Source organism: Eubalaena glacialis, chromosome 2, assembly GCF_028564815.1.
Source record: "Eubalaena glacialis isolate mEubGla1 chromosome 2, mEubGla1.1.hap2.+ XY, whole genome shotgun sequence".
Taxonomy (NCBI): Eukaryota; Metazoa; Chordata; class Mammalia; order Artiodactyla; family Balaenidae; genus Eubalaena; species Eubalaena glacialis.
In genome coordinates, this window is record NC_083717.1 from 64813005 (window position 1) to 64825978 (window position 12974).

The 12974-nt window shown below is 44.7% G+C and overlaps 1 protein-coding gene across 2 annotated transcripts in view; it reads right to left on the minus strand.

Moving 5' to 3' along the window:
* Positions 1-12974, minus strand: part of THSD4 (thrombospondin type 1 domain containing 4) — a 589040-nt gene that overhangs the window by 20483 nt on the left and 555583 nt on the right. For both annotated transcript variants that reach the window (XM_061180119.1, XM_061180120.1), the window contains 3 exons: positions 12782-12957; positions 10262-10358; positions 5544-5819 (listed from right to left, as the gene is read on the minus strand). In XM_061180119.1, coding sequence (XP_061036102.1) covers positions 5544-5819; positions 10262-10358; positions 12782-12957 — 549 coding nt within the window. The remainder of the gene's footprint in view (positions 1-5543; positions 5820-10261; positions 10359-12781; positions 12958-12974) is intronic.

A 12974-nucleotide genomic window follows, 5' to 3' on the forward strand; every position in this document is an offset into this window, starting at 1 on the left:
GTCCAGGCCGCGGAACTGGAACAAAAGTGCATGGCAAACTGGCCTGCAAGCGCCAGGTATGTTGAAGCAACAGTCAGGTTGGGGCAGAGAAGTAAGAAGATTCAAGAGAGGCTAGAAAAGCAGCTGGCTTCGCCTTTGTAAATCATTTTACACATTCCCCCAGTAAAGTACTGATCCAGTGGAATTTTCGTTATTTGAGCATATGTCTGCCTCCTATGAGATGGTGAGTTTCTCGGGGACAGGACTAGTGCTTGCTCAACCCTGTAACCCCAGTACAGCAGAGGAGTAAGTGCTCCATAAAAGTTTGTTGAGCGAATATTTATCAGAGGTCTAACACTTGTTTTTGTTACTTTGCTAAAAAAAAAAAAATACTGACTGCCTCAGTTTTTTTGTTTGCTTTAAATGCACAGCCTCATGTTTCATACTTAATAAGGCATAATCTATTTTGGAGAAAAAGTCAAAGTTTGTTCAGTGGAATTTCTAGCTCTCAACTGGAAAAACAAAACAAAAACTGATTCAATTCGGCCTGCCTCTCTCTCTCTGCTACCCCCTGGTGGCAGCACTGAAGTATTACTACTGGGTGTTTACAAAGAACCTTAACTGGCAGACGGTGCAACCCGAGCGTCCGGAGAGTAAGATGCTTTTTCATAAATAACTGTGTACCCACCCCTCCCACCCCCGGTCCCAGTCTAGGCCAGTAGCTGAGTCCTGCTGGGCAGAACACTGGCATTTAGCCTACAGCTTTGTCTCAGTTCTGTTGCTAATTGGCCAGGCATTTAGAGTTTCTCAACTTCAACTTGCTATAATTTTAATTGTAACTAGAGGGATAACTTTGAATGTGTCTCTAAATATTTCAGCAGCCACGAAGTGTCCCAATGCTTCTTTAAGCTGATCTTGTGGGACACACCGAGCCAGAAGGTAGTTCTTGTAAAAAATGTGACAGTTTGTAAGACAGTTTTGAATCAGAAACAATCGTTTGTTTAAACTACTATGGGCGTGAAAATTTACAACGCAGCTACAACTTGAGACCATTATTTTAAAATAATGTTCCAATTAAGCATAATTATTAGCTGAGTAAAAAGCAGTACTACGCATAGCACAGGGAGATCAGCTTGGTGCTTTGTGACCACCTAGAGGGGAGGGATAGGGAGGGTGGGAGGGAGAGGCAAGAGGGAAGGGATATGGGGATATATGTATATGTATAGCTGAGTCACTTTGTTATACAGCAGAAACTAACACACCATTGTAAAACAATTATACTCCAATAAAAATGTTAAAAAAAAAGCAGTACTGGCTATAAAATTAATAGGAAGCAAAAACTTTTGTGGAATTTTGTCCAGTAACATATCTGCTTCCATTAAGAAGAGATTTTTTAATGAAATTCAACAAACATTAAGGACATTTTGCTGAGTTACAAAGATGAATAAGATTCAGTTCACAGCTTGCAGGAAACTCATTGGGACGCAGCTATTAAGGGATTAAGTAAAAATTTTATTATTTAGCCCATCCCTTTCCCATCAGACCATGTGGGTTTAACTTTTCTACTTACACGTTTGTGGATTGGAAGGCAAAAGTAACTACCCCAACTGCTTGGCACTAATGAGGGGGGAATTGAGTATCTTTAGCTGAAAGGATACAAGTTACCCTAGGAATGCTCTGTGCCTTGGAAAGATGGGTCCTGTTTGGGGCTGTGTGCACTTTGGCCACTGCCTGCCTTCCCCCTGGTCCAGTTCCAGTGTTTAGCCAAGGAAATAAACTCAGAGGTACTCTTTCTGTCTCTGATGGTGAGAAAACACTAGATCTATAGTCCTTGACTCCAGTGACTGAAAAGGTTTCTTTCTCTGGGTCAGTTTATATTTCTGTAGAAAGGGAGACTATCACTCATAATGGTACCTGGCCACCTCTTCATTGTCCAAGCATGCCACACAATTAGCCCTCTAAGTGCTAGCCAGCAAGAATGGGGTGGGGTGGTCAGGTGCTGGCTGGGCTTCAGGTAACAGGAACAATCTGGGATCAGTTTGGTTGGGCTGTACGTTCAATGTGTTGATCTAAACAGAAGTATGTTACGTTGGAGCGGGGACTGTACCACAGGTGATCAGTGGACATTAAATGAGGTAAGTCAGTGAATTCAGGGGACCGTGTAGAGGTCAGTGACACATTGTGGAGAGATGGACAAAATAAGAAGAAAGAAAAAATTAAATAACTCTAGTCTTGGAATGTCAGGGATCAACTGGGCCAAGCCAGGAGTTTGACCAGATAAACAGAGGTCTGGGCAATGACTGGACAGAGTATGGGCCTCTCTGGTACACCAGTGACAGGGCTCCTCCCTGTGATCATGCTATCCTGATGCTGGAATTTTAATCTGAGAGGCACAGAAATGTGTGGTCTGGTGAGTGCTGCCAGGAAGGACTGGAGGAGAGTTTGGGAGAGGGTTTGTGTGGGGAAAATGATGACATCACGAGGCAAGTGGACTTGGGTTGTGCAGAAAAGAGATGGACAGCTCTGGCAGACTCAGAATTTCTTGGTCACGGCACACTTGTCACCACCACTGACAACCATGAGATGAGCTAAATGTTTTGCGCGTCCACACTGCCTTCCTGCCCTGACGTCTCTGAGGCCATCGCTGGCTGGGAGCAAACCTTAGAGGGAGCAAAGGGGTCCCTCCATCATGCCTGGTACAGAACAGATAGAGACCGTTGAATGACCACCTGGATGAGTCCAGTGAACACAAGGCTGGGTGAGCAGCACGCAGGGTGTGTGGCAAATGGCACATGCTCTTGTCCTTGTCCCACTGTGTCCACAATGCAATGCCTTATGGTCTCCAGACAGGCCTACGTCTCATCCTACTGGAAAGGCTGGGCCAGGCTGTCTTTAAAGACATGAAATGGAGGAGACTCTTCTACACATGCCACCCTTGATATCAAACCACATGACAACAATCTTTGTCCTTTCACCTAGTTTTCACCTAGTTCTGAGTGTATCTGTTTTCACCTGATCTCACCTAGTCCTGAGTGTATCTGTTTCCGTTAGCAGGCATCACACCACTACCTAAATGGTAGACTATTTCAGCACTATCAAAATACCCTTTGATCCTGGGCTCCTATGTCAAGTACATTTCATTTCACACTGCTTACCTCTATGGCGTCATGGACAGATCCTCACTGAACTGATTTTGGCCTTAATGCATAATTATCTCTAGCTTTCTGCCTCTTTTAAGACACACTTAACAGGCATTTAACTTTCCCTCATAAGGCTTATACGAGAAGTTGGCACAATGACTCTCCAGTTCACATTCTCTGCACAAGTACTAAGTATAAGCACAATAAAGCCTCCGTAAATCAGCACTCCAGTTATGAAGGCATCATGGAACCAGCAAAGATTCCAGGCAGGAAGGGCTCCAGACCCCAAGAGGAACCAAAGACTTAAATTCGATTCTCAAAAGCCACTAAGTCAGTGCTCTTATGAAAAAGATAAAAGCGTTAAAGGTGGTTGTGAAAGATTTTTCCATGTGTTGATTATACCATCGTTTCCAAGTTTTGTACTCTCAGACGCAAGTCTCTTGAAGAAAAGGAAAAAAAATCCCCAAACCAATATGCTGGAGGTATCAGTTTCCCAGCTGCAGAAACTCCTCAGGGATACAGCCTCTGTTTCTATGGTAACCTCCCCTCGAAGAACAGCTGTTTTACAGTCACAAATAGCACTTTACCACAAGCAGGAGGCTATCACCATGTATATGAAGGAAATCATGACTGCACAGTTATACATATCCTTGCCATGAGGATCTAAGGCACCTGGAACAGAAAAGCAGCATCAATTTCCAGCCCAGGTGCAGAACATCAGGTCAGGGGTTTCTGGACACCACCTCCCACATCTATCTTGCCTTTGAGTGTTCAAGGACACAGGGCCATGAGTCCATATGACAGTCCAGACTGATATTGATATTGACGCTTTTACACATAGCCAGGTTTTGCTTCAAGCCTATCACAACTCTGCTGCTTTATTTATTTATTTTTATAAATTTATTTATTTTACTTTTGGCTGTGTTGGGTCTTTGTTGCTGCGCGTGGGCTTTCTCTAGTTGTGGCGAGCAGGGGCTGCTCTTCGTTGTGGTGTGTGGGCTTCTCATTGCAGTGGCTTCTCTTGTTGTGGAGCACGGGCTCTAGGCGCGCGGGCTTCAGTAGTTGTGGCACGAGGGCTCTGTAGTTGTGGCTCGCGGGCTCTAGAGCGCAGGCTCAGTAGTTGTGGCGCTCGGACTGAGTTGCTCCGTGGCATGTGGGATCTTCCCAGACCAGGGTTTGAACCCGTATCCCTTGCATTGGCAGGTGGATTCTTAACCACTGAGCCACCAGGGAAGTCCACAACCCTGCTTTATTTACATTTCACCTAGACTCCACCTTTCCCCCTAAATCCTATTACTGGATCTTTTCTTTCCGTTGGAGAGATGCCCTATGCTCTCACTGGTGTGTGGTCCCCTTTGCTGCATAAACTGACTTTGTTAGGCTACAGCCTTGTTCCTGGTGGTCTGAGTTGATTGGTCTTAAGATAATGGGACAAATACAGGATTAAGAATTTACTGAGGAGGAAGAATGGAGTTGTGGAGTGTAAAAGCTAGCTAACTAACACTTCAAGCTCCCAAAGCATTTTTTTTTTCTGAAATCCTTAGATCTGAGAATGACTTTTGAATGGCATTTGTGTAAGTGTTCCACAACCATGACTTGTACGTCAGCTTGTAAATCTTGAACTAGGTGAGTGTATTCTCTGATTATCAATGAACATACTGTGCAGGAAAGGGTTAACTCAGCAGGCCTGGGTTGCTCAGACCCTGCATATTCCAAAGAGAGACCTGTATTCAGGACTGGCCCTTGACCAGGGCTGGAGATAACCTCAGAGCCCTTGGAATATTCTGCTGATAAGAGTTTTTCTATGCCAGAGATCTTGGGTTGCGCTCTGTCAGTTTGACAAGCTAGTTTATGCCAACAATGTGATTTCTGTGAATGCCTGTCTTTGCATGCCTGAGGCCTTAGGCCATGTTGTATTAGTTTGACCTCTGGGGTGCTAAAGGCTGAGTAGCTAATGTGGGAGCTACATGCCTATGTGGTTGAACCCCAATAAATCCCCTGGACACCAAAGCTGGAGTGAGCTTCTCTGGTTGGCAATACTTGGCTCATATACAATATTGTTGAGAGAACCAAGTGCATCCCTGTGCCACTCTACTGAGAGGGGACACCTGGAGGCTGGTGCCTGGTGTCTCCTGGACTTTGTCACATGTGCTTTTCCCTTTGCTGATGCCAATCTGTAGCCTTTCACTGTAATAAATTGTAACCATGAGCACAGCAGGTTTTCTGAGTTTTCTAAGTCCTTCCGGTGGATCACCGAGCCTGAGGGCGGTCTTGGGGACCCCCAACACAGCCTCACACTAACGAGCCATCTCACAGTCAGGCTCAAGGAGGGGAAGCTTTGCCACGTGCCTGGGGCCTACCTGCATGTTCCCCACTCCTGCTCCGGGATCTGCAGAGACCCTCCCAGCCCACACATGAGCTCACCTTTCCCGCAGGTTGTCGAGCACTCCGTCGTCCCCAGCTGTTTCCAGTTGTGATCCCGGCTCCGCCGTGGGGTCTGTGGTGCTGGTGGTACCACATTGTCTGGCCGGTGGGGAGAGAATCTATCAGGATGCCTGACCGGGAAGGTCTGTGCTGATTCCGAGGTGAATATTTCAGGTGCCCCGCCGTGCACGTCTGCCTTCTCTTCGTCCCCCTCTTTCCCTTCTCCCTCCTGCTGGCTCCCCCCTTCTGGTACCAGCTGGCCGTTGAAGGGCTCCCCTAGGAGAGGCAAGTGCACACACCACAGAAGATGGGTTTGGATGGTGAGTTGTAAAGAGGCAATGGCTCCAACATTAGAAATTAGGTAGCATGAGATCATTTCTAATTCATAGCACATATATTTAAAATAGGCAGATGTTAATTTCCCTAATATTAAAAACATTATTAAAAATGAATAAGAAAAAGATGAACATCGCAGTAGGGAAACTGGGCAAGGGACAGGGAGAGGCAATTTCTTTTCACATGAGAAGAAATACACACAGTCATAAGTCACAAACAACGGTCAACTTCCTTCCTAATTAAAGAACTACATGAGAAAGCAACTAACAACAGCAACTCTATTTACCTAACAATAAAGATGAGAAACTTTGGAAACCCTTAAATCCCTAAACCCCTCGCTGAAGGTGCAGGAAAACACACTTTTGCACACTGGGTGAGCCTGCAAATACACGCAAAGTTTTGGAAGGCGACTTGGCAATATCTCTCTAAATTTTAAATGCACATACCTTTTGACCTAGGGATTCAGTTTCCAGGACAATTTTCATACAAATATTCCCATTCTTTTATATAAAGCGCTGTGTATAAGTATGGTTACTAATTTGAAACAGCAAAACAGTAAAATGAACTTAAATGTCTACCAGTGGTAGTGGTTCAAATAAATTATACTAAACCAAGAATGAAATATTATGCTATTTTTTAAAAGAATGAAGCAAATACACGTTGTGACATGGAGATATGACCCATAGGTTTTTTAGTAAAAGAAAAAAGCATAGCAGAATTCAGTTTGTATACACATACACAGATGTGGCCGGACACTTTCTGAGAGACTAATTTTTTTTTTTTTTTTTTGGCCACATTGTGCAGCATGTGGGATCTTAGTTCCCTGACTGGGGATCAAACCCGTGCCCCCTGCATTAGAAGAACAGAGTTTTAACCACTGGACCACCAGGGAAGTCCTTGAGAGATTAATTTGTGTTTTGTTCTTTATCTCTGTTCCTCCTCCTCTCCTAGTCCCAGTGGCCAAGTTCTTAGATCTTCTTGTCTGAGATTTTTGCAGGAGTGAAAGTGAAAGCTGCAGGAAGTTAACGGGCTCTTCCTTCCCACAGGGAAAGCCTGAGCTCCCAGTAAGGATAACAGGTCCCAGAGGGGCCAGCCCAGGGAAAGGAGGAGGGAAAAGTGGAGACAGCGCTTTCTCAGAGAAAGAGACAGACAGACAGAGAGAGAGAGATCTCCAAAGTGAGGAGAGGCAGGTGTTTGAGGTCTTGGGTTTCCTGAGCACCACAGACCTGCCAGGCAGGTATCTTTCCTCTATCTGGGGTGTGTGTGGGAGCCCCCAGATTGACTGAGATTGAGTTTTCTACCAGTTTCAGAGAAGTTTCAAACTGAGGTTAGATGTATGTTGGCTTATGGAAAAGACTGGCACGTGATGTTCCTGGCACACTTAGATTGTAGACAAATATTCAAACTGGCCGCATACATGTTTGTATATGCACGGAAAGGGCTGGGTAGGGTCCCACCAAATTGTAAAGAGAGATTCCCTCTGGGAAGCTGGGAGAGGGCTGAGGTTGGGAATACTGCTTTAAAAAAAAAATAGACATATATATATATAATATAAAATACGTATATTAATTAGAGCAGTTTAGGTTCGCAGCAAAATCAAGTGGCAAGTCTAGAAAGTTCCCGTATCTCTCCTGCCCCACACATGCACAGCCTCCACCATCAACATCCCACACCAGAGCGGTACGTTTGTTACAAGTGATGAACCTACACTGACACATCCTTATCATCCAAAGTCCATAGTTTACATTAGGGTTCACTCTTGGTGTTGTACATTCTGTGGGTTTTGACAAATGTATGACATCTATCGACCATTGTAGTATCACACAGAATAGTTTCACTGAAATCCTCTGTGCTCTGCCTATTCATCCCTCCCTCCCCTCTAATCCCTGGTAACCACTGATCTGTTTAATGTCTCCATAGTTTTGTCTTTTCCAGAATACCGTACGTACATACTTGGAATCACACAATATGGAGACTTTTCAGATTGGCTTCTTTCACTTAGTAATATGCAGTTAAGATTCCTACGTGTCCTTTCATGGCTTGATAGCTCATTTCTTTTTAACACTGGATAATATTCCATGGCCTGGATATACCACAGTTCCTTTATCCAAATTCACCTACTGAAAGACATCTTGGATGCTTCCAAGTTTTGGCAGTTATGAAGCAGTTGCATTTTACTTTACATATTTCTGTTTTGATTGAATAGTGTTCAAGCATTCATTAGTTTAATATAAAATAAGGAGGTAAATTCTGAGGTTACTATAAAATGCAGTTAAAACTTAGAGCTTTCTCTACCCTTTCAGCAGCACTTTCTTATTTAGTTGGCTACTTATAATACTTCATGGTTTAAAATATTATATGCAAATTAAACCAATAGAATCAAGACCAGCATACTGATCTAAATGAAACTGTCCAAGATGTTATCAGATAAAACATTTTAAAATCTTTTATGTACCTTATATGTACTGGGCACTGTGCTAGGATGGACACCTAATTTATTCAATACCTCCCCCCTCCCAAATAAAACCTTTGAGTGTGTATTTTTCCCTCTCTATTTTGTAGACTGTGAATGTGTTCAGAGAAGTTACTGACTTGCCTGAGGGTGCACAGCAAGAAAGTGGCAGAATTGAATTCAAGCTCTGGCCTCCTGACTCCACTGATACGGTGGATGAAGCCTGGTCCAGATTGCCTCTCCTCACCAACTTTTTACAGCTGACCGCTTCTGGCCTGCCCTGTCCCAGGCAGCTGATCCCAGAACCACATGCTACCCATTAGCTGAGACCCATTAGGCTTGTTATCACTCATCATCATCCTATATGATTTCAAATAGTCTGTCCAATTGCCCTTATAAATCAGCATCAGTAATCTCAATATTTCCCCATCTGAACTTGGTTTCTCAGACTGTATATTGCTCCTGGAAATGGCTTAAAAATTCTTTCAGGCTGAGTGTGCTGACTTGGAGTTTGGACAACACATGCACCCCACGTGCCAGGTGGCTCCTCCCCGACCTGTAACAATCAGATAACCTGGTTATCCAATCGGCAGCCCAGAGGAGGATGTATGGCCAGGTCTCGCATCTGTCCCCTCACTTCCTAGGACAGGTGTTGGACCAGGTCACCTGCAGGCAGTGTAATAAGCACAGTGGCTAGTGACCCAGGCTGACCTGAGGTCATTGTGGGACCTGGGCAAGTAACTCAATCTCTCTAAGCTTCCATTTCCTTACTCTTAAAATGGGGTTAATAACAGTACCTCCCTCTGAGCATAGTTGTGAGAATTTCATGAGTTAGTCTATGTGAAGGGCTCAACAGTGTCTGGCACATAGCGAGTACTCTGTGTGTGAGTGATTATTAGCAATTATTATTATTTCTGCAGACCCTTCTGTCTGAAAGATGGAAAAGACAGTCTCCATTTGGGTGGTGGGCTCCATCACCATTTGGTAAAGAAATATCAGCCAGGGGCTGTGCTATACCCAGCAGAGGCAAGCAAAGCTGCTGGCTCTGTCAGCAGAGCCCACAGGGAAGAGGTGGATTGTTAGGTGTGAATTCATTATTCTTTTCTTATAGGTGAAAGCTGTGTTAGCAGAAGCAGAAAAGGCATGTGGTAGACAGAATAACGGCCCTCTGAAAATGCCTGTGTCCTAATATCTGGAACCTGGGATGTGTTATTTTATACGGCAAAAGGGATTTTGCAGATGTGACTAAGTTATCCTGGAGTTTGAGATGGAGAGATGATCCTGAATTATCTGGCTGAGCTCAATGTAATCGGAAGGGTCCTTATAAGAAAGAGGCAGGAGGGCGAGAGTCAGAGAAGGAGAGATGACGGAAGAAGAGGGTCAGAGGCAGAGAGAGATTTGAAGGTGCTATTCAGCTGACTTTGAAGACGGAGGAAGGGGCCATGAACCAAGAAACGCAGGTGGCCTCTGCTGAAAAAGGCAAGGAAACTGATTCTTTCCCAGAGCCTGCAGAGGGAGCACAGCCTGCCAACACCTTGATTCCTGCCCAGCAAAACCCATTTTGGACTTCTCACCTCCGGAACTATATGACAGTACATTTGTGTTGCTTTATGCTCCTGAGTTTAAGGTCATTTGTTATAGCAGTGATAGGAAACTAATATAAAAGACATTTCAAAATGTTGAACTGGAAAGACAAACTGAGAATGTTCACTTCATTTTTGAATCAAGTGAATGAAACACTCTTATCAGTGAAGGCTCAGGCAAATGGTGAAGCATCCTTTGATATCAAGGCCCACTGACTCTGAAATATGTGTCCATGGGTTTTCTCTGTGTTGACCGAGAGACAGAGGGCAGATACACAAGAAGAAGAGAGAAAGGGCGTTAGAAGGAAATGATCCGGAGTGACTGGCCGCAAAACCAGAAATTTTACCTGGTCTCCTGTGAGGCAGCACCTGTGGGCTGATGGCATTGCTCCCCATGATTACGTACTCGTAGTGGACTCCTGGGTTAGGCTGCTGGTGTATCATCTGACAACACAAAGGTCAATGTCACTGCACTGGCACACATGCATATCCCCTTCCTGCTGGCTTTGGGCTCAGCGGTGTAAGTGGCACTAACTATAAATGAGTGGACTGATTTACATTTAATAATATTAGCGGACTGGTGACACACTGAACGAAAGCTATTTCCAGATGGCTTTTTGCTATCTGCTTTTGAAGAATGAAGAACGTAGTCTTTGAGAGAATAAGAAGAAAACTAGGCTGAAAGTCAAGATTTTATAAATTTTAAACAGGAAGATGGGAGCAATGGTAGGGAACATTTCTGTCGGCTCCCAACCATCCTCTACCATTGCTTAGATTTTGCTCAAGGCCCTCAAAATATCCAAAATACACTTAAGTTTACACTACAGAGAACCTGTTTGAACACTAGGTGGCGAGACAGAGTCATGTAAGGAAGGGCCAGACCTCTGGCAGAGTCAGCCCGAGATCCCCTAGGTTCTTCCCAAGTCCTCTACCTGGCCCGGGACGCTGGCTCAGGAAGGGTCTGACCCAACCCTCTCCCTCGTTGACTCTCTGGGTCCCATCCCCTCTCATCCATGGAAAGTTCCAGAACCACAGAGAGATGAGGTGAGGAAAACAGGTATAAGGGCAATAAGTCTCCTTGGGTCCTATTCTCTCAGGGACCCATGACAAAAGCTGCCTAGGGCTGTGGAAGTCAGCAACTAAACATTGTCCGGGACAAGAACACAAAACAAACCAGCATGGCTCAGCAGAATAAGTCCCTCCCTATTGGCTTTGGAGCACAAAATCCTTTGTGCTCATGGCTTTCCTGGAGGGAAGCAGGGTGGTGGGCTAAATGGAGCCGCGGAATGCAAATCTGCAGTGAAAATACGAGCCAGGCAAGGAGATAGGTCACGCTGTGATATTTCTATCTCTACTGCTTTACGAAGGGGTTCTCCTGTTTACCCGCTGGGTCACCTAGAGCAAGTCCCTCAATCTCATGGTTTTCGATTTCTTCATCTGGAGAAGCAGGAGGTGAGAATCCAGCTGATTTCTGAGGTCCTGTTAGCTACAGGCATTCTCTGAGTCACTCCTGCAATGGGTGGGTCCTGTTTGGTCCATGAGGGTGTCTATGCCATCCAGTTACACCATCAGCCTTTACCCCTTCCCTACATGTGAAACGTGGCCTCCTGTCTAGAAATCACCCAACAGAAGGCAGACATGAGAATCCCTGGGCCCCCTACATCCAGGAACCATGGTGGGGAGCAGAGAACCCCCGAGGGACACGGTGGTGTGACCTCAGGTCCCTGCTGTCTACTCCTAATCCCCTCACTTCTCTTTTCACACAATCCAACAGTCATTCTGGGGCCGGAAAGCCTTTCCCCCTCTACTGTGCCTCTTCTGGGTGAACATTCTGCCAGTGCAAACCTTGTCCCATTTATGAAATTATTATTGGCCACCACATCCCAGACCACCCACAGTGGGCCTTTAACAACCTGAGTTTTTATCCCTGATGCCATTCGAAACTTACCCGGAGTCCAACACCAGCTGGACAGTCTATAAAAAAATATTCAAAATGAGCTATAACAAGACTTCTTTGGTAGTTTCTAGCCCATGAGCCACTAGGCCCAAAGGGAATGAACATGTAACTGTATAGTTGGACAAGTAATATTTATAAAATTCGAACTCGGCAAATATCAAGTAGACCAGCATGGCTTTGGAGATGGTGAGAGAATATATATCTACGGGTGAGCGCGTTCTTTTTTATCAAAATGTGATTTTGAGCTTTTATTTCCGGTCACCTTTTATTTCCTGATCTTTTTAAGAAGATTGGAGTCTAGTGGTTTCTTTTAAAAAAAATAAGGACCATTTTTAACTCTGGGGCAACTTAATACTTTAGTTTCTTGTCAAAGAAATCAAAGTTCTGTCTTCTGCGAAGCAGGGAACGACTAGTAAATCTCTATATTGTTACTCCAAAGCTTTATTGTGTCATCTGGAGTACTCTGGAGTTCTTGTTTCTTCACTTGCTTTAATAGAATTTGAAGAGGGCTGGGAACTGTGAGTGGTCTTGTCTTGCTTTAGGCATTTGCTTTCTTTTGCCATAAAAAGAAAACACGCCAAATTAGCATAGGAGGAAAGTGCCTGGAAGAGAGCCAATGCTCACGAAATAAAGGATATGTTTTGCCTCTGATTTGGTTCAACAAGTAAAATTGGTTTTACTGGCTCAATAAACGCTGAGGGTAATAAGCATCTGGGAGAGTTTAAGGTTTCTATGAGCTAGGTACATTCGGAGGTGAGGGGCAAAGATGAATGCCAAGCATGTAAGGGCACCCCAAAAGGTGCCGCTCAAATGGTCTTATTGAGCAGGGGCAATATTTGTTGTTTATTTGTTCTAAGTGTGGTCCTGAGAAGCAAGAAGATACAAAATCCAGGCAAGAGTTCAAACTCACATAGACATCCAAGATCTCATTAGTGGGACCTTCAGCCAAAAAGGACTCTCCGGCAGTGCTCGAAATCTCATTTGGTCGCTTGTATGTGAACATGGTCCCTCCTCCTTCATATTTTCCAGGCCGGTCAATTGCCCAGTTCCCGTTGATGATGGAGCGGCCAGAACGACTTCGCAAGGCTGTTGAGAAAAATGAG